Here is a 22992-nt window from a genome sequence, read left to right as displayed (position 1 = left end):
AACAGAATGAAGAAGCTCACCACAACCATGCCCTGGGGTACGTTTAGCTCTGGAGGTGGTATAAATGTGACTTCATCAGCAGCCGGGTAGTAGCCTGGGTTGTCCTGGTCTGGATGCTGCTGCTGGGGGTGGAGGGGTTGGAGGGGCATTTGGGCTTGTTCACTGCCTACTACACCTGCCATCAATGCTGTATGCCCTTCGTAATTAAACCCAACTTGACTGTAGGCATAAGTGTCTGACCCCAGCTCTGCCATCAGGCGTTTGGCCTCTTCATCTGAAATAAATACGGTACTGGGTATATAAAATGGCATGAGTGTCTGAACTCTTACTCTGGTTGGCCCATGTCTGCTATCTTGGATAAACTCAGCTGATCAGCTGTTAGCATAACACTCCTAAGATATGGTTTTACTCTGTGACTTTGCCAAACCAGTCATAACAAGCAGCAGAAAAGTTGATAAAAACCTAAAGATGCACAGTAACAACACAATCATATAATGTGCACCAACACAACAAGCATGGCTAAACATCGTTGAAAAATACTACTGCAACCACGCCAAAAAAAACAATAACAATGGCATAGTGTTACCAACTTAACATTTAGCAGCAATCACTTCAGTTTAGCAGCAATATTTAACACCTAATGGCATGAAATCTAGTGGTATTATGGAGACTTTTTTGAATGTGGCAAAAAAATTTAGCAGTAACTGTGCTGTGTTATGGAGACTATTACAAAGTTTTGATGATATTTTGTACTTTCTCTACTAAATTTTGGAGTTTTGTGCAGTGTTTAGCTATAGCATGAAGGACTGTGAGTGTGTGTGTTTAGCAGTATATGTGGTTTTAAGTTAGCAACCCAACACAGCTGAGGGGACCAAATTCACTGAATTTCATATCAGAAATTTGGATAAATATGAATACTGTTTCAAATATTGAGGCGTGGTGCAATATATGCCAATTTGGACGGGTGGAAATTCAGACATTGGTAGCCTGGATAAAGGAGCTTCCTGTATACAGTCATCCCTTAACATCCACAGTTTTAAATATCCGCAGATGGATCTAATATAAACAGTTTTAAATATATGCAGGTGGATACAGTACCGGGGCTGGATTCACTAAAGCATTTTGCCTAGTTGAACTTTGCTGACACTGTTCACTGCAAATGTAACATTATGCCAGGCACAGTTCATGGCTGTTTTGGTAATGGCATTATCCAGTGAATCAAATACTGTACTGTATAACACTCTTCCTTTTGGCGACTTCATTTATTAATGCCATTAATTCATCAGGGAAAAAGTTAGGATGAGCTGGGAGTATTTATATTCTTCCATATACCTTCGATGGGCTGGTCTAAACTGGTTTGCTGCCCCCCCCCCTCTCTCTCTTAACCGGTGAGCTGGCCTAAGCCAGTTTCCCTCCCTCCCCCCTCTCTCTCATAAATAATACGAAGAAATACACACCCAAATCGCACTGAAATCGTACGAGAGTGGCTGAAAGTGTTATTTATTTTATATTGTGAATTACTGTGATAAAATACAAGAGATATAGTGATATTTTTACGATAATCAGAGAAGTCATGATGCTAAACGCATTTGCCAGCGAACATTTTTGCAGTTGCAAACTGTGTAGCATTGCTATGAAATGACTCTTGACATTATATCAATAACCTTTATAAAAGTAAGTGGTAATAAAAGTCATTCATGAAGTTTGATAAAGTCTGTAATGATTTTCCTCACATCGTTACTGTTTTGCTAAAGTCTAACGTAAACACTGGAATATCATAAAATCATAGTAGACTGGCTAGACGTGTTTTATTTTTATTACTGTATTATTGTAATTACTGTGCCGAGGTAATGTGGCTGTAACACTATTTTGTATGGAAAAAATCTTGTGGTTTGATGGAAATTTCCAGCTCCCTGCATCAGAGTCAAAACACACCTTTGTATTCTCTCAAATTGTTCTCCGTGTTTGGAGTGCCTAAGGACATGCAGTTTGTTGCAAACGATAGTAGAAAGATTGATGTTTGTCTGACAATAATTTTAGCTCTCAAGATTAACGATAAGTGGGTTAAAACAAGAGTTGAAAACACACATTTTTTTTCCTATTTCTCCGCAATGAGCACAGTCAGTACGTTGTCATCACAGCTGCTGCAGCCAAAGGGTCAAAGGGGGTCAAGGGGTGTTTTTAAGGGGCAAAGCAGATATCCGCGGACTTTTAACATACATGGGTATCTCTGTTACCTAGCCCCTGTGAATGTTAAGGGAGCACTGTATACCCATCACACATAGACGGGTATACATCATTAGCTCTCTTAAAAATACCCTACCTCTTTCCTACACATCCTCTCCCATCTCAACCAAAGCCATCATGGGAAGGTTTCCTAGCTGTATCCCTCTGAAATGATCCTGTAAAAACTATAAACGACAGCATATTCTTCTTTTTCTTCACCTATTTCTTATTATACAGAGCATATTAAAAATCTAGCCAATTTCATCACCTGCTCAAACTGCACAAGCATGTATCCAACTCACCCTGGTAAGCCTGGATCTGTGCCTCATCATGGTATAGAGCCAGGTAACGCTCATATTCGCACAACTCCTCCTCGGCTCTTTCTTCTTCCGACAGTCCCTCAAGTCGGTCACCCCCACCACCTGACTCTGCTTCAGTCAGGTCATAGAGTGCACCACGAACATCATACCTGATGGATGAATAGAGGAAAGGGTATTAGGGCAATAACAAAAAGAAAGCAGGTTGCCCAACTGCTGGTTTGTGACAACAGCTAGTGCCTGCAGTGAGCAATGTCACGTGGACACAGAGGATGCAGGTTTACAAGTTGAGGTCCACATGATGTACAGTACAGATATCTAGCTCTAAAAGTCATGGCAATGTGTAATTTTGAAGTTATTAATTAAACAACTGCATCTATCTCACACAAAAACCAAATCTAGACCATAACACTGCTGGTCTTATTCTAGGCATCATCATATCTTAACAGTTTTGTACAATATTAGCTACAGCTTGATGAAATTTAGACCTTATCATAAACTTCCACATCTGAGAATGGGAAAATTTGCTATTTCTGACAAGTCAGTATCAAAATCAATCGAGCCACTCCAACAAACATTAGAAAAACATGGATTTCAGGTCCAAAGTCCTGACTGGCAACTTGCAAAACTTTATCAGTTTACATCTCAGTTATGAAATAACCTAATTATTACCAAATATATCTGTGTAGTCTATTGCTCCCCTAATGCTCTTTCAGAACCAAGTGTATCTGACTCCATATCCACACAGCTGAGTAACCTTAACCTTACCCTCAGCACCCAAATTACTATTTTTGGTGATTTTAATATACATAATGTAGAATGGTTATTGCACTCTGCAAGGACTGACAATACTGGTCTACAGTGCGAGCTGTTTGCAGAATCATTTAATCTCACGTAGTTGGTAAAGCAACCAACCAGAATCCTGTACCAGATACTCCTGACCGTTACGCCCATCTCTCGGATCTATTCCTGACAAATAAGCAGTCAATACAGGATAGAAGCACTGTCACCACTTGGATCCTCCGACTATAATCTCTTCAAAACCTCATTAGTCGGTTCCCCCAAACCTCCCTGTTCTGAACCTGTCTGGGCGACCTGATGGAACACTGATAGGGCAAATGGGATGGATTTAGAAATTATCTTGCTGACATTCCATGGCAATCTTTCTTCTCTAGTGATACCAGTTCTATGCAGTCTTATCGTACATTAATGACTTGATACTACTTGGTATAGATTTATTCACACTAAGTCAACAGTTCACTAAAAGATCGAACTTCCCAAAATGGTTTGATAGCAACTGCACCTGAGCAATGGCCCAAAAGTCACTAGCATATAACTCTTACTTAAAATAAAAAACATCTGAATCACTTTGTCAACTGAGAATTGTTAAAAACCATGTAAAAACAGTAATAATTCTCACTAAATCAAACTTTCTTCAAAACCAAGCATCAAAACTATTTAACAATCCTAATGAGAATAGAATGTTCTGGTCAACTCTCAATTCTTTCAATTATAACATTAACAACTCATCACCTATTCCCCCACCAAGACCTTCAAATGGTAACATTACACACGAACCGCATGGTAAAGCGAATATCCCTGCCAGTACTTTGGTGTCCCTGTATTAGAACTTGACTCTCTGAATACTGTTCCACTTAAAATACAGACTAAATATGTAAAATCCAACCTAGACAATTTACCAACCAACAAAGCTCTAGGCCCAGATGGAATTCCTCCAATTGTTTTGAAAAAGTGCACCCCAGAACTTGACTCTGTTCTAGCTAAATTATTCAGACTATGCATATGTAGCCTACTTCTTCATTCCCTAATTCATGGAGAGAAGCCAATATCCACCCAATTCCAAAGAAAGGAAGTTCCTCTGACCCCTCTGATTACAGACCAACAGCTATCATGTCTTCTCTTGGTAAAGTATTTGAAACTGTACAGTAATTAATATGCACACAGTTAAACACCTTGAATCCAACAACTTAATAGTGATATAAGATATGTTTTTTGCCATGAAAGATCCACCACTGATATACCGGTACTCAATCTCCTGCCTCATTCCATCCATCAATCTACTGACCAACATGGAGAAACTGATGCTGTAGCCCTTGACACTGTATTTCTAAAGCTTTTGACAGAGAGTGACGCCATTTGTCGCTATTCAAACTCCCTTGCTATGGACTAATGTCTTTTGTTCCTCTGCTTTCCTCAAATCTCAGTGACAGAAAAATAAAGAGTAAAAGTAGAAGATGTATATTCCAGTTTCCACTCAATCAATGCCAGTGTGCCACAAGGATCAGTTCTGGTGTCAACCCTACTCCTATTTCATATTGATGATCTCTTATCTGTCACTCACAATCCCGTCCATTCATATGAAGAGGACTCTACACTTTACAGTTTATTCACACTCAAACACCCATTCACATTTTTATTATCTCTAACTCTCAACTCAGTGCAGCCATCTCCATTAATCAAGACTTATCTAAGATCACTGAATGGGGACAAAATAACCTTGTCTCATTTAATGCTACGAAACCAAATATATACAATTTACTAACACAGAGATATTGCCAGATTCGTATATGTAATCCCTCCTATATCCGATGTAACAGAGCCAATGGCATGTCCAGAAAGTGGGTTTGTCCGGATAATGGGAAAATGCCTTCCGGACTGATACTTATGGACCCTAAACCAGCCTAACTCTGAAAACCACCTACATAACTCCCTACTGGACATGCATAGCACCTGTTTAACCCCTAAACCGCAGGGTTATTTTGGCGCTCCTTGCGTGTCCCGCGTGAATATTCGCGCTCCAACAGACTTTGTAAAAATATTTGCCAAATATCAGTTATTAGTCCTAGAATATTATAATTAAATATACATATGGCACATACCTTCAGTTTTCCCCTGGAATGTTTGCTGAGCCTTCATCGAGTACCGTAGGACTTGTGGAGACTTCTGAAGTCGAGTAACGAAGTCTCCACTTTACACTTCCCAACACCCCGTAATATGATTACCACACCCTGATATTATCACTAGAAACACTATTCTATGATTTTCAAATAGTTTGGAATCCATTAAAAAAAAAAAAAAAAAAAAAAAAAATGTGAATGCAATGAAAATTACGAGCGAGTATGAGCTTCCCACTTGCGCTCGTTCCCCGCTGGTATTGTCATTTATTATTCATAAACACACTCACACTTTATATTCCTATTACTTTATTACACTTATATATATCTATATATATATATATATATACAGTATATATATATATATATATATATATATATATATATATATATATATATATATATATATATACTGTATATACATATACGGTAGTATTTATCCATAAGTTTCCTTCAGTAATAGTACAGGTAACTCGCACGGAACACGATCTCACGGAACGCGCTCGCAATTATACACGGTAAGGGCTGGGATACATACAAGACAACGTAAGATTACAAAACCATTATGAAAACTACAAATTAACGCAGGAGAGGCCTTTGAAAGATCAAATCCTCGAACGTCACCACAGCGCGCGGTTTGTTTTGATTACGTGACGATCTAGGCGGGAAATTATTCAGTGAGTGAGACATTCCCGAGTACAGTAGCACAGTATTTGTAAGTTAAATATTTACAGTACTGTACTGTTCTGGTAAGTTTATGTGCAACTTAAAGTACTATTAAATAACGTTAAAGCAAGAAATAAAGTCTTATAACCAGTTTACCTGATAGGCGTCAGAATATTGCCTTTTTTATTTGTTCGTTTTTTCCACAGTGCTGTTCAGTATTTGTAAGTTAAATATTTACTGTTCTCGTATGTACTGTACTTGTAAGCACTTAAATAAAGTTAAATCATTAAATAAAGCCTTGTAACCAGATAACCCGAATTATATGATTACCCATGCTCGGCATCGGAATATTGCCTTTTTTGTTTGTTCGTTAAACTCTTACTGTACTGCTTTTCTACAGTAGTGTATTTGTAAGTTAAATATTTACTGTTCTGGTATGTACTTTTAAGCAATTAAAGCATTAAATAAAGCCTTGTAACCAGTTAATCTGATTTATATGATTACCCATGATCGGCGTCGGAATATTGCCTTTTGTTTGTTTGTTCGTTAAAGACTTATAATAAGAGAAAAATACATTTTTGTCTTGGTATCTTTACCTATTTGCTCAGGTTTGCTGTAATGGTTTGCAACTTGTAGAAAACTGTGAAAACTTTCGGGAAGTGAACGAAAATCTGGGACATGACCTTGACTTCACCGTCTCATGTATCATCTGTCACGTAACTGTCAGTTCACCACCGGCTATCGTGATGAGTGGATGTACGATTTTTTCGCTCGTGGCCATGCCTAACCACACATAGTTACACCCATTATCTCGACCCAGACAGAAAATACAACCTTTTTCCTCCCTTGCAAAACACAAACAACCACCCTGTTTACGAGACAGCAATATATATTGCGAAAATAACAAGGTAAAATGATAAAGATGAACGTAAAATGATTGAGAAAGATGAACATGTTATGACGGAAGAAATACGTTTTCCCTGTCTGTAAACGTATTTATTTCTGCTTTGTATCTGTATTCGTAATAATTAGTCTTATTGTTAGTTCTGAAACTGCATTACGATTCTATTTTTAGCCATTCTCGTGGTGTGGGAGCTGGAAGTTGTGACACAACTTCCTTATTGCTAATCGGACTGACCCTCCACTTTATTCTCCCGTGGCAGTCTAGCCTTGGAGGACGTGCAGTTTTCTCATTTAGGACTGAAAATTCAACTCTTTCGCTCCCTTTTCCAAGCATGGGCACAACGATAACGTAAAAAATAACTCGAAACTACCATAAACATATATCAAAAAGGTGAAAATGTATTCATAACATTTTTTTTCCAGCCATTCCTAACAGATTATGTACTGAAATCATTCGATATCACAGTACTGCATTTCTAAGTTAAATATGTACTGTTCTGGTATGTACTTGTAAGTTAAAGCACTGGTACCAGTTAACCTAATTTATTACCTATGATCGGCGTCGGAATGTTTCCTTGTGTTTACGTACAGTATTTGTGTGTTGAAGTTTTGCTCAGGAGTACTGTATTTGTGAGTTATAACATTAAATAAACCTTCTAACCACTTAAAGTGCTTTCTAGTGACAGATAACAGCAAAACAACGCATTTGGGGGGTCTAGGGAGCAAAATACGGAATAGTTTAAATATACGCGATTTCGCACCTAACACGGCACGGTAGGAACGAAACCCTCGTGTTCCGTGCGAGTTACCTGTAGTTTATTTTCATTCTCGTTCAGTAAACTAACGTAGAGAGCAAAGCTTTGACTGTCATTACTCCAAGTATTTGTACTCATATTCTTATACAGTATTAGTAATTATTTACATTTCTATTTTATTTACACTATGTTATACACTGTCACTTCCAGTAAATAAGGGCTCCTTTCCCTTGGAGCCAGGATGAACTTGGGACACTGAAGCACTCGTAGTTTATCACCATTTCCTCCACTGGCTCACCACACGATTCACCAGAAAGATTGAAGTCACTGTCCATCATTATCATGGATAAATTAGCCAGTTCACGCTCCACAGCAGAGTCATTTAGTCCTTTACCCCTTCCCACATGAGGTTTAGTAGGGGTAGAGGTCGCAGGGCCCTCTAGAAGCGGCGGAAATGGAGGGGCGCGAGTGCTACGTGTTTTCATCTCAAGAAACAACACTGAACTAAATGACGAGGCGGATATGTGGCCCCCAAGGGTTGACAACGTCAGCGAGGTGACAGCTGCTAATTTATATGCTGCGAAATGATTGGCAGGAAAATAGGTAATTCCAGGTGAATATAAATGTCACTTAGGCTTCTCCCTACCTTTCTTACATATATTTCTATTACGAGAATAGATTATACGGCATATTTCAAGGGGAAATTACCAGGGAAAATTAGCGAACAAGTGCACGTGGGGTGTTGCCAGGTGATAATTAGCCAACTCCAGGTGTATGGCACAATCAGTTACCTTTTTTTTTTTTGGTATATATTATTTTGTATAAGAATAGGGTATAGGACTTATTTCAATGGATGAAATCAGTGGAATATTCCGGGGAAGATTTGCGCAGCGTGGCCGAGCAGGCGAGAGGAGAGGGTAATGGAGGGGAGGTAGGGAGGGGAGTCAAGAACGGGGATAAATAGCTAAATTGTCAACAATGATATTAGCAGTGCTGACTATTGTTGGACACTGGCAGTACTTATAGATGATACAAGCTACCACTTGAAAGCCCGGGAGAATTCAAAATAACACAGAATCGTAAAAGTGACGCCCCGCGGTATGATCCATTGCTCCTGAGCGTCACGAAAGTGACGCACCACGGTTAAGGGGTTAAGACCCTATTCATACAAATATAGGACAGAAAGCATTAAATAAATGAAAAGGAACCAGAGAATGAGGTATTAGAAGTGAGTATGGAAAATATTTGTCAGTGTACAGGGTACTAGGAACATGTTCGTGGCCATTGCAAAGATTAACCCGCCTCCTCTAAGGCTCTGGCAGTGGTGAATATGCTCTTGAAGCACATACAGTACTCCAGTGTTGTGCTGCACTTAATCCTTTGCGCTGTGAATTATAAGTGTTTAACACTGCACATTCTGTTCTTACTTGTGCCAAGCCAGTTGCAACTGCCAGTTTGCACTCTGCACTTAATCCTTTGCACTCTATATTCTAATTTCTTAACACTGCACAACACTGTAAATTCCTATGTGGTCTAGTGGCAAAGTATTGGAGTTTATTCACTGTTTATTCATAAAAACGAGCATGTGCAGCATCCATTGTGAAGAGAGTCTAGTTAGGATGGTAGTTAGGCGGTACAGTAACAGGGGAGGTGACGCGCATAAACACAGCTGTTTGGCGCCGAGTGCCAAGTTCAGAGCAGCTACAGTTGAAAATGTCAGTTTTTTTTTTTTTTTTTTTTTTTTTTTTTTGGGGGGGGGGGCCAAAGGCCCAGGCCCAAAATGTCCAGATATCGAGGAGTCCAGTTATTGGGCGTCCAGATATTAAAGGGATTACTAACTTCAATGCTACTAATATTCTGAACTCCAAAAGTATTGAAATTCTCAGTGTTTCACTTAACAATGCCTTCACCTGGACTTCTCATGTCAGATCACTTGCTAAAATTGCCTCAAAAGAAACTTGGATTATTGTACAGAGTCCGTAACTTCTTCAATCATGAGCAGTTACCAGGTAGCTATTATTTATAAGTCATGTGTACTCTCAGCTAGAATATTGCTCACCCTTGTGGAATGGATGTGGAAAGGCTGCACTAGAACAACTAGACAAAATTCAAAACAAAACTGTAGGAATTATTTATTAATAACCCTGCTATTACAAATAAACTACCTCCTCTACATGTAAGGAGGAATGTTGCCTCCCTTGCATTATTTTACAGATACAGTTCTTTTATGGCAAATGCTCAGACGAAGTTGCATCCATTGAGCCACCTCTCCATGCCTTCCCTCATGCTACATGGGCATCTGGTAGCACCTATTACTGGCATGTCACACAGCCATACAGCAGAACTTTGCCTATCAAAATTCTTTTATTCCCCGAACTGCAACTCTTTGGAACTCGCTTCCCCGGAGTTGTTTCTCCTCAAACTTCAACTTACAGCTGTTCAAGTCCAAGTGCTACATATTTTTTATGAATTAAAGATGCCAGTAATCTGGTGTATGGATTATTTTTTTTACTGATTTGTTTCTTCTTCCTTTGTTCTGTTATTTAAAAAAACATAAGCGAGACGGGGTATAAAGGCTGCGGAGGAGATGGTTTACTAAGGGGTAGGGGGCTTACCAGATGAAGACTGGATGTGTGTGCTGGAACTCCAGTGAGTTTGCTACTTCTTTGCTTACCAGTGTGGTAACTGAGGCGGGGAGGTCTGATTAAGCATTCCTTCAGGTGTGCTGGTTGTGACTGACAAGTGGAAAGTGTCAAGGAATGTCACACCAGTTGGTAAACACCAGATCCTGTGAAGGCACTTACAGGTCTCCCTCATTTTACGATTGGTATGCGTTCCTAGAAAGGCAATCGTAAACCGAAATATCGTAAAGTGAAATTAAGGTTTAATGGGAAAAATAGGGATGCGTTCCTGGACTCGTGTATAAGAACCGAAGACCCATACAAGTGATCTAATATGCAATAATAATGATGATGTTTTATGTATTGTAGTGCATCTGAATCACATATGTATGTACATTTGCAAACATAAAGACATGAAATAGCAAAGACAACATGAAATACAGCTGTACTGTACTGTACTGTTATGTACCCTCCTACTACTGTAGCTCTGTCCACCCTCAGTCGGTCCCCGCCGAGGCTGGAGGACTAATGACTTAATGTCTCCTCCTAGGCTAGGAGACATCCTGGGCCAAAGTCCATCACTCGTCAACACAAGAGGTGGAGAGGGAGGAAGCAGGGGTGGTGGAGGTTTGGATGGCAGGGGTGGATGACTCAGAAGAATTAGAGGTGGTGGAGGTTTGGGTGGCAGGGCTGGATGACTCAGTGGTAGCAGAGGCAGATGGACTTGAAGAAGCTGGAAATTGTTGTTTACTTTACCAGCCTCCTCCTGGCCTCGCGGGATTTCCACATGCCCAATCGTAAATGCGAGGGAGCTCAATCGTAAAATGAATACTTGGTACTAAAGAAGAAGGATCGTAAATGCGAAATACTGTGTTGTAAAACGATGCAGCGTAAAACAAGGGAGACCTGTAGTAACAAACGAGTCAATTTGCCTCTTCACAACCATTTACTGTCTGTGTCTCACAGCCACAGAGTAAGACATGGTGAACCAGGACACTGTAGATGAAAATTTTTGTCCTACACAAAAACTGGCAAAGCCAAATACTCAAGTTGAGAGAATTCGCAACCCCGCAGGTCAGACCGATGTGATGAGAAATCTCATCATATGACCTACTGTTGTTATTTATCACAATACAGTAAGGCATCAAGTTTCGTGGCATCATGACTGGCGAAATCACACTTTGGCAGCAGCCATTAAATATTCCCATGATTGCACATTCGTGACCAAAAAGCGCACTTTCGTGGCCTTCAGCAGCACAGGTTTTGCATTCTCGCCATGGCAACGCCAGTGCCAACATTCAGTTTCAGCCTGTTTCCCGCATGTGTTCACTGTGTCCACAAATTGAGTGTTACGCTCTTGTGTCCTTGATTAGTATCTAACGGAAGTACAGGGTAGGCCTATGTCATTTTGTGCTTCAAGTGGAGCAGGAGGCGAACCGCATGATGGTGGAAATCATGTAAGAAGGTGTGAACCTGAAACAGCAGGTGGTAAAGGGAAGGCCAAGCGTGACTACCGCAAGGGGATGCAAAAAAATGCAAGTATGATGATGAGTTAAAGAAGAAAATTGTGATGAAAATGAAGAAAGGTGCTTGTAACTTTGAAATAAGCAAAATGTATAATGTGCCAGAGTCAACTGTGAATAGTACAGCATGAGAAAACGGCTTAGTAAACTTAATGCCACTGTTGACCTTGCGAAGAGGTATTTTGAGGTAGATGAGTGAAAACAGTGACGGAGCACAGCTCAATTACGTACAGTAATGTATTTAAGTGTACTGTATTTAATGTTTTTATAACCAAACCATATGTGCTCCCTACATGTCAACAAGTGGGTTGGTGGAGGGTTAGTGCCCCTTCCTGTAAAACAAATATCTCAAAGTCAAATGGCCACTCCTTATGGGATTATGGCATCTGACAATAGATAGATAGATAGATGTTTTGTTGTTAATTTAATGTGTTAATAGCGGCATTTCAGGTAACTTTACGACATACTTAAAGTAAGAAATACACAAGGGGGGGTGAGATTTCTTACGGGCCCGGTTCCTTATTTCCCACAAGGTCGATGCCCCAACTTTGGAGGCATCAACTTTGGTGACACTTTTCACAGTTCCTGTTAGGTGCAAAACATGGTGCTTTGCTGTACCAAGATAGGTGAATCTTTCCAAGACATACACATTCTCACCACATGCTTGGACAAACTGAAGTGCTTCAACCAACATGCCAGCCAATGCCTGGGTCCTGATCTTGGCCCAAGAGACCGTTAATCCCAATGGCTTCCCAGTCTTGTAAAATTCCTCAAGAGCACACAGTAGTATCTCTGGTGACTATGCTGGGGTAGCTGCATCTTCAGCAAAGTCAAGGCCAGTTACCCTGAAACTGCCAACTGATGCTCCACAGTGAGTTGGACTCGCAGCTTGGCCAAGTACCCAATCGATGCACATGCTGAAAAGTGTGAGAGCATGGTCACATCCCTGTCTTACTCTAGTTCTTACTGAGATGAAGCTGGATGTCCCTCCTCCAAACTTGAGAGCACTCAGGGTTTAAATAAAGGCCAGCAATCGGTTGGATTATCCCTGCAGGGAACCCACAGAGCCACAGGAGTTCCCATAGTATCCCTCAATTTACTGAGTCAAATGCCTTCTTGAAAGGTTGAAATCCAAACAGACTGCAAGCAGACCTTATCAATACTCAAAGTGGCATTCCATGAGCATGCATCAGGAGAATATGAGCAAGAACCTTACCTGGTACTGTACAGTGAGTACTGTGAAACCACCAAAGTTACTACAATCACACTGATCTTTCCCTTTCCAGATGGGGGTGACCAAACCCCTGTCCAATTAGGAGGAATGAAACCAGCCTGCCAAATGGCTTCTATGACTGAATGTAATGCCCTACCATGGCTTCACCCTCAGCTTTGATCACTCTGATGAGATGCCACAAATATCAGCTGCTCTACTACTTTTCAACCTAACTACTGCTTTCTTGATTTCTTCTACAGAAGGCAAGGTATCATCAGCTGGTAGGAGAACAGTCAATGACTGTACATCAACCAATGGATGCTCTCCACTGGGAGGTTCAACCAAGAACAGCTGTTCAAAGTACCCAGCCCAACAAGCCCTATACTAAACTCACTCTCACCCAACAAGAGCTGTCCATTTGCTGTCCGAACAGAGTTAACCTGAGGGGCAGGTCTGGAGTGGAGCTTCTTCAGGACTCAGTAGGCAGGTTGAAGGTAATTCACATGCTAATGGCCTTCCACCTCCTCAGCAATTTCCCCGACATACCTCTCCTCGTCACTTCTTTGCAAAACTTGTGCCTGTTGAGACAGGAAGGGTACTGGTAAGTGCTACTCCCAGTCCCTAGCCAGTCTGGCAGTTTGACTCTCTTCAATTGTGGCCATTGTCCCTGGTGAGAAAAAACCCTTCCTTGATCTTGGGCACTCTCCAATGTACTCATCAGCTACTGCCAGGGTAGCACATTTCAAGGTACCTCATTGTTCAACAAAGTCCTCAACAGTACTGAGCATTTCAAACCAATCCAATGTACTCGTCAGCTACTGCCAGGGTAGCACGTTTCAAGGTACCTCATTTTTCAACAAGATCCTCAACAGTACTGAGCATTTCAAACCAATCTGAGACTGCTAGCTACTGCAAACAGTACAGTCAACCCTTGGCTATCACGGGTTTTGCTATCGCGTTTCATGGCTATCACGGACAGGTGAAATGCAACACGATTACCTTTATCGCGACCTCAAATGCTGCTATCACGGACGATGGTCGGCCAGAAACATTCAAATCGCGCGGGCTCCGCCCATGCATATACTCGCGCTGTGATTGGCGCGACGTCACAGGCTACCCGAGCGCTGATTGGCCCAAGACATGGTTACAGCTACCCATCCTTCCCGCCAAGGTTCAGAGAGAGTCAGCGTTACCAGTCGACAGCAGCTATAGCCGTGAAGACCTATTGTTCAACCACAATGGCCACCAATACCCCATCCAACCCTCCTACCATTGGTGCACGTAACGCGGCTAACCCAGGACGGCAAGTGAGGAAGAGGAAGAACCTGCCTTATGCTCAGGGTCCCTTCCAGACTCCTGATGAAGCTGATCAATTCCTAGACGAGATAGAACGTCGGAGGGGTGGCCAGTAATACTCCACCCCAGCCTCGGAACCCCTTCAATCCACCCAAGCCTCTCATCCTCTCCAAAAATGTTAAGTAAAATGGCTTATTACAGTTAATTCTGTTTTATTTATAACCTTTATGTACTGTACTGTTGTTAATTTGCAGCACTGGTTTGTAATCCCAGGTATTTTAGTGAAGGAGATGTGAAAATAGGGTAAGGTTGGGGTAAAGTTGGAGGTCGGGGAACCAATTAGAATTTTTCCCATTAGTTCTTAAGTATGGCTATTGCGATTTTGGCTATGGCGGGTCGCCTAGGGTACCAATTACTCGTGATAGCCAAGGGTTGACTGTACTCATAAGCACACTCCTTATCCCTGATTCTCTCAAGATGGAACTGCTTTTGGTAGCATCTTGAGCTTCTCTCAGTTTTGATTTCTAGCCTTAGAGTGGCAACAATAGGTCCGTGATCAGTTGGAAAGAACTTGGCACTCTTAAAAACCGTGCAGTACCGAAGAATCCTCCAACAAGTACTAACAAGGATATGGTCAATCTCCTTTGCAACCCTCAGGTATTGGAATACCATGCCCAGCAGTGAAGATCTGGTCATTGGACTCAGGATCCTGCAGTTCTCATCTTGTTAGTCAATGCAAAATCCAGATGGTATGAACTAGAATTCCTGGTTACAGAGCCATGGGGACCGACAAAATTCTCGAAGCCTTCCCTGTCAATGCCAGTAACCACACTGAAGCCACCCATGACCAAAAGTGTATCCAACGAGAGACACTGTTCCACAATTGAGTCAGGTTTTAATTAGAACAGCTCCCTCTCTTCAAGATCACCCATCTCAGTTGAAGCGTACATAGCAAATAGTAAGATGAAGCCCAAGGAATACTTCAACCTCACCAGCATTAAATACTTATCAACTGAAATAACCCTGCTGACACCAAGAGACAAAGTGAGCACCAAATGCCACAGGAAAACCTCTAAGCTGGACACCAACATTACAGCCAGACCAGTATGTATAAGCATCGTTACTGATCTTGCCAAGCCCAGCCTACCTCACCTCAGACAGTGTAGCTATGCCAACCTCCAACTGGCCCAATTCTTGAGACAACAAGGCAGTCGATCATCCTCTGCAAGGCTATGAAGGTTAAATTTGTGCGTGGTTCTACGGACTGGTGTGTCCTCTGCACCATCACAACAAGAGTCAAAATAGGATTAGGGTTAGAGGTCCCCCCACCCACCAACATCCAGCTGCTAGGGTTCCGTAGGCTTTACTCAGCAGCCATCTTAATTGGTACCCACATAACAGAGTCCCCAAAGCTCTACCAGGCTGGCATCCGAGGAGGGATCCCCCGGCAAAACTGGGTCAGGCAGCCCACACTGACCCTGATCCCTCTTCCTCAAGTCGTGCAAATAGAAGTTTCTTCCAAGGAGGGGGTGTAAATCCCACCCAAGCCTCCCAAGTCAGAGGCCAATTAACCACCAGCCTATGGACAGGGGTGGAATCTCTTAAAAGGGCTATCCAGGTTTTATTGTTTTCCTTCACCTAGATGGACTGCCATCTAAGCTAACAAGTTCCATCCACCCTGCGAGATGGCCGTTGGGTAAGGCTAAGTAGCTCAACTGACCTTTGGCAGGTCTTGTTTTTAGTCCTGTGGGGTGTCTAGCCAAACTCCTCACTGGTATAGGCCAGTGAGGTTGCCAGATTAATCACTGACGAGCCGACCAAAAGACAGGTAATAATGGACTACATGTTACCTGTAGCAGAGGTGTCTGACCTGCAGTTTCCTTAAATATCCTAAAACTCGTAAAATCTGTTTGTTCCATATTGGTTCTGCAGTCTAAAATCAGGATGTTATCTATGCTGCCCTCTGTAGCTACTAAAATTACTTTCCTTAAGAATGTGAGAATGTAAGAGGATGGGAGGTATTGCCACATCAAAGTGGTAAAGATTTACCGTATTCATTTGTGACAAAAGTGTTATACAAGCAAAGGTTTCCAAATGATCTATCTATCCACTGCCAGATGAATGAATCCCGTAAGGGGTGGCCACAAACAAACTGTCTCCAGGTTGCCCTGTCTCCCACCATTTTACTGCCCTGCTCCCAACTCACATCCCTCTAATAATGTACCTCTCCACTCCATCCCTTCATCTCATCCTTAGCTTCCCACTCTCCACCTCACTCACACTCTCCTCAGCAGTCTCTCACTTTCCATCCTCTCCACATGGCCAAACCACCTCAAGGTGTTTCTCCTAAAGCTTCCTATCACATCCACATCGCTTCTTCACTTCCTCATTTTTCAGTCTGTCTCACCATGTGACTCTACATCCTCCTCTCAAATAACTCATTACCACTGCCCTCAATTTTGACCAGTGTCCCTCTGACAAGGTCCAAGCTTCACATCCACATGTTAGAGTTGGTGCCGTATCACAATACTGTCATCCAGTAACTTTTTCACTTCCATGCTCACTTCCCTGTTTCTTATCACTGCTTTCCAAGAACCAACAACCTTACTTCCTTGTTGTACCCTTTCAAGCACTTCACTCTCTAAACTTCCATCCTTACACATCACACTATCCAAGTACTTAAACACTCTCACATTTCCAAATGTTGCGACATAAAAACACATCAAAATCGTTGATATGCTGCTGTGGCTTCTGCTAAATACCGTATTATTTGAACTATTTGATGCTTGGATAGGCTAGAATGGCCTCCCAGTTGAATTAAGTAAAGTATCAATATGTTTAAGGCCATACTGTATATGACCACTACGAGACTGAGAAGTGGCATCCTATATAAGCAATGACTCCCTTGCCATGGCAAGCAATCACTTAGTCTAAGTTTAGGGTGGGTAAGAAAGATAATAAGCATGTATGTCGCTTTCAGACATGGTACCTGAATTAACCCAATACTATACTAAAAAGGTAGGTCTGTTATGTTCAAGAAAAGCATAAAAAAAAAAAAAAATGAAACTGGGAATAAACTACCCCCCAAAATACCAGCAAAAACGTACCTGTCAACCATGAGGTTGCTATCTCCCATCCAGGGGATGAGATGCTTTCCCTTGTCCAAAAACATAGCCTTTTCATTGTCACGAAATAGTTTACATGAGTAGCCAAACACTAAGAGTTCTTCATGACCATTACTGCCGTCGATTTCGCGACCCTCCCAAACAGAACGCCCATACTCAGACGCCATGTTGGGAGAAAACGGCATTCATGCGTAAAATCATTGATGAATTTCCACTAAAGCTTTGTCGGAATGAAATTTGTTGCAACAGAAAAATCCCATACTATTCACACTTGTAAGACAACGTATATGTGAAGAAGCTACTGGCAACTATTGTTGATGTTAATCAGATAATATTATTACAAAAAATATATATATATATATTTTTGCTACTATGATTTAAAAATCAGTGTGCAATATATGTGAGACATGAAACTGTTTCTTTTTTAATTGAATTAACATCATCACAGCAAAAACGCTGATCTTGCTAGCTTTGCGCTATATACAGGAAATCGGAGTTAAATGGTTGTGTAAACACTTCAGTGAACCTGAATTGTTAAACTATCTGTACAGTAGTTATAACAAAAAAGGGAAGAAAATTCAAAAGCGTAAGAAACCACATTGAAAGTTTTTTTTTTTTTTTTTTTTTGCTACAAGAAGCAAGTGAACAGTGGCGCCGCCTAAGCACCAATCAGCGGGCACGGTACGTTTTTAAAAGGGTGTCCGGGAGGAAGAGGTAATTTGTGTTTCTGTCTTTCATATAAATGTGTCGTTTTTCTAGTTGGTTCTCAGGACTGAAGATTAGTGGTAACGTGTCCTGTATTAACTGTATATAGAAGAAGATTAGGGTGTAGTTAACTGGTTTATAAACTGATTTGTGTTGATGTTTTTCAGACAGTTTTATTGTTTACTTCTCAGTTCTCTTATGGTATCGTGGCTTGTCCCTTCTGAGTCCATATGTACATAGAGAGAGAGAGAGAGAGGTACTTGTTAGTTTGGTGTTGTGGCGAAACGTGAAAATGAGGCCTCGACCATTCTACAGCTGTAAGGTGAACAAGCTCAGTAATCTGATGTAGTGCATGGGGTAAGGTGATTGTGAAACAGCATTTGAGATTAGGGTCGTTTTTTTATGTTTAAGAAAATTAATGGAATAGTTCTGCAAGCTGGAAAGAATTGATGGAATATACGGTACAACGCTTAACTGCAGTCATGGTGAGAGTGAGAAAGGTAGTTACTTTGTTTTGTTTAGGTGTCAGTAATGGTTAGACTAAAGTGTGTTGATCAGTAAACTACACTGTTAACTTTCCATCCACTTGCAGGAAAGGAAATGGATAATGGCAGTAAATGTAATGGATATCATTCATTGTTGATTTTGGATGAGAAAGGAAGGTAAAATTATAATTTCAGCCAAAAACACAATTATGAAATTTTGATCCATCTTTTTTGGTATTTTAGACAGTTCTAAGACACTTGTCATCTGTGGCATTTTTTGTTTATGTACCGGAATCTATTGCCAGATGCCTTAATTCCGTATGAGGTAGCCACAAACAAATCACCTCCACATCACCCTGTCCCCCACCATTTCACAGCCTTGCGTCCAGTGCACACCCCCATCTCTCATATACATCTCCACTCCATCCCATCCTTGGCCTCCTCTTCCCTCTACCCTCTCCACCTCACTCACATAGCTACGTTATCCTCGTCAGTCTCTCGCTTTCCATCCTCTCCGCATGGTCAAACCACCTCAGTGTGTTTTTCCTAACACTTCCTATCACATCCACACAACATTGCTCCTTCGCTTCCTTATTTATCAGTCTGTCTCTCTGTGAGACTTCATATGCTCCTCTCAAATAACTCATGTCCACTGTTCTCACTCCTGATATGTGTCCCTCCAACAAGGTCCAAGCTTCATTTCCATTCGTTAGAGTTGGTATGACAATATGTACTGTCATGTAGTAACTTTTTCGCTTCCATGCTCACTTCCCTGTTTCTTATCACTGCATTTTCATCACATTATTTTTATTGATATTTTGGAAATACACCCAACTAACTTAGAGAAATTCATTTGTTTGTCATATTATTTTATATACCGTATATTGGTATAAATATATATATATATATATATATATATATATATATATATATATATATATATATATATTCTGTATACACACACACACACACACAGCCATTGGAAAAGCTCTTTTTAGTACAAAGTAGATAAGAAGTGGAAGTGGGGGATGTTCAGCACTTAACTCCATTTGTTTTTTAATCATCGTCCAGACTAGATTAAATCAGGTTAAGGTAAGTTAGATGCAATGGAGGTAGGAGCTGGAGACCCCCTCCCCTTGTCTCCTTTTTAATGTGCGAAGAAAAGCATTTGCGATGGAGAGAAAAGGTGACTCCCAATGTGATGTTACAGTGAGTGGAGAGAGACTGGAAATGGTGAGAGACTTCCAATACCTGGGTACAGTGAAGGATGTGAGAGGAAAATATGCAAAAGAAGTGGAAAGTAGAGTGACACAAAGAAGGAAAGTAGCTGGTACCATGGCCTTGATAAAAAACAGAGACTTGAGTGTTGTAGCTGTGTTTCTTGCATGAGGGAGTGTTAGTGCCAACTTTAACATACGGATGTGAGACTATGGTGTGGTATGAAAATGAAAAGTCAAGAGTAAGAGCAGTGGAAAAGGGACTACTGAGGAATGTATTTGAATTACAGAGAGTGAATAGATATGGAATAATCTGATTCGTGAAAGATGCAGAATGAGGAAGTCAGTGTCCACCAGAATCGAAGAGTGTACTGAGATGGTTTGGTCATGGGGAGACAATAGATGACAATGTGAGTGGATTTGAAGGAGGCAAGGTAGACCAAGAAAAAGATGGAGGGATATGGTGGATCAGTGTGTGAGGAAGAGAGGTATGGAAGTTGGTGAGGCTAAGGGACTGACAAGAGACCGAGCTGGCTGGATGAATTTTGTGCTGAGAAGTGCATAACCAGGGATTTGGCACCCCTTTTTAACGTGACAGCGTTCGGATTGATTCTGTCAGATATGGTAGGTATGTGTGAAGCTACAGAACGTGGTGAAATTTTTTTTGGTCTATCTGATGAAGCCAGGATTCTGGGGGTTGAGTGATGAGTGAGTGCCAGCATGGCCCATTGAATTGGGCAGACTTATGCTGTCTGGACGTTGCTACTCCTCATCCTGCCCTAGAGTGGGAAAGGAGTTCTGGATGATGATGATTTTACTCTTACGAGTAATATAAAAATAATTTGCAACAAAAATGCCGTAGAAAAAAATTGAGTTTGAATTCTGTCTAAAATACTGAAAAAAAAATGGGTCAAAATCTCATAATTGTGTTTTTGGTTGAAATTGTATTAATACAGAAAGGAAAACTAAAAGTAAAGAAGCTATGTAGGATCCTGCTACTATTTAGGGAACTGCGTAGAAGCCTACAGCAAGTTTATGTTCAGACCAGATCAGATGAAATTTGGAGCCATCGCATTTGCAGTACCGTATTATCATTGTGTTTGTGTATTTACCTAGTTGTGATATACAGGAAGTGAGCTTGTGGGGTCCTGTCTCTGTTTCTCAATAAGTCAGACTTTGCTTTGAACTCGTTTAAGGTTTTTAACTGGACAATCTCTTCGTCCAGGCCATTCCACAGGTCTATGCATCTGTATGGAAAACTGTACCGGGTATTTCTTGATATCCTTCAAGCACCTTTTTTTTTTCAGTTTCAATCTGTGTCCTCTTGTTACTCTCCCATCCCATACAGTTTTATGTCAATTTTTTCTACTCCTATCATGGCACTGAACACTGCAATCATATCACCCCTCTCTCTCCTTTCTTGTAAGGAAGGCAGATCTAGCTTTTCCAGCATTTCCCTGTACAACAGATCTGCCAGGCTAAGGACCATCTTGGTTGCTATTCTTTGTATTATCTTGATCCTGTTCATACCAGTATCTTTCTTTTTATGAGAGGACCACACTACTGCCACATGTTCCAAACCTAGGGTGGATCATGGCCACTATAAATTTGTTCATCTCATCATCCACGTGATGAAATGCTACTCTTATGTTAGGCAAAAGATTATACATCTCCCTAACTACTGTATCTTGTTGATTTGTTTTTTGGGTGACAAATTATCCTGGACCGGCACTCCCAAATCCTTCTCTTCTCTTGCTTTTGTGATTAGTTCATTACCCACCAGATAATTCAGCGATGGTCTCTTGGTACTTTTACCATTTCCAATATTTTACTTTTTTTTTTTCACTGAATTTCATTTCCCACATCCAGCTTCAGTCATGAATCCTATCCAGGTCCTCCTGCAGCATTTTACAGTCTTCTTCAACTTCTGCACTCCTCATGATCTTTGCACCGTCAGCAAACACTTGCATAACTGTTCATTCCATCTACCATATCGTTTACTTAAATCAAGAACATTATGGTTACTAATGCCGAGCACTGTGGGACTCCACTTGTTAAAAGTTTCCCTTCAGTCCTCCTATGTGTTCCTGTTTCCACATTAGTCACTTGTGGGGTACAGTGTCAAAGGCTTTCTCCAAATCTAAATACACACAGTCCACCCAACTATCTCTTTCCTGTAGCACGTCTATTGCCCTTGAGTAGAAGCTCAAGTAGTTGGAAACACTTGACCATCCACTTCTGAATCCAAACTGACTTTCTTCCAAAATGCCCATCTCCTCCAGATACCAGTACTTTATTCATCTGTCTTTCAGAATTCTCTTGCACAATTTTGCGACCATGCTGGTCAGGGCCACTGTCTATAATTTGCGGTTCTTGTTCTCTCCTTTATAGATTGGTACCACATTGGCCCTCTTCTATTCTCGAGGCACTTTCCCTTCTTCCAGAGAACTCACAATTAAACCGTGACTCTTATCCACGAGTTGTTCTCTGCGTTCCTTTAGTACGATATCCAGTTAGAGATCCCATCTGGTCCTGGGGCCTTTCTCACATCTCGAGTTTCCAGTAATTTGTATACTTCTTGCACTTCAACTTTTAGCTACATCATTAACACTACATTTCCAGTCACATCTTCCTCCTCCACAAAATCACTTTCTCTGAATGTTCCCTGCCTAAGAGTGATTATTGTGTGGCAAGGGTTGAATGAATTACAAGTACAGTACAATAGTGCTCTCTTCACCATTTTTTAACAAATTTTACCATCACTCCTTCTTACAGTGATTTATTGTTAACCCTTTCTTTCCTGTCTTTGCATGCCATACGTTGCGCTTCAGTTTTTCTCATCTCTCCTTCCAGCTTTCCCTATTCCTTATCACTGCCATCCCACTGTTTTTCTTAATAACTCTTCCTCTCCCACTAGTCCCCTTTTCATTCTTGCTGCCTCCATCCTTTCTTTCCTCTCCTTCCAGCACTTTTCATTTTGGCACTCTTCTTTCCTGTTTCTTGTCTCATTTTTATCCCTTCCCCT

The 22992-nt window shown here is 41.1% G+C and overlaps 1 protein-coding gene across 1 annotated transcript in view; it reads right to left on the bottom strand.

Annotated features, from left to right (window-relative positions):
* LOC145413444 (uncharacterized) overlaps positions 1-17727 on the bottom strand; it is an 86462-nt gene extending 68735 nt beyond the window's left edge. The window contains exons 1-3 of the mRNA XM_080283133.1: positions 17543-17727; positions 2529-2695; positions 21-274 (exon numbers count right to left, since the gene is read on the bottom strand). Coding sequence (XP_080139259.1) covers positions 21-274; positions 2529-2695; positions 17543-17727 — 606 coding nt within the window. The remainder of the gene's footprint in view (positions 1-20; positions 275-2528; positions 2696-17542) is intronic.
* Positions 17728-22992: the final 5265 nt, after the last annotated feature.

This window comes from Coenobita brevimanus, chromosome 96 (genome assembly GCF_032717465.1).
Source record: "Coenobita brevimanus isolate Jiangsu-jjx chromosome 96, ASM3271746v2, whole genome shotgun sequence".
Taxonomy (NCBI): Eukaryota; Metazoa; Arthropoda; class Malacostraca; order Decapoda; family Coenobitidae; genus Coenobita; species Coenobita brevimanus.
Note: the sequence above shows the minus strand (reverse complement) of the source record. Positions and strands in the feature narration are given on the sequence as shown.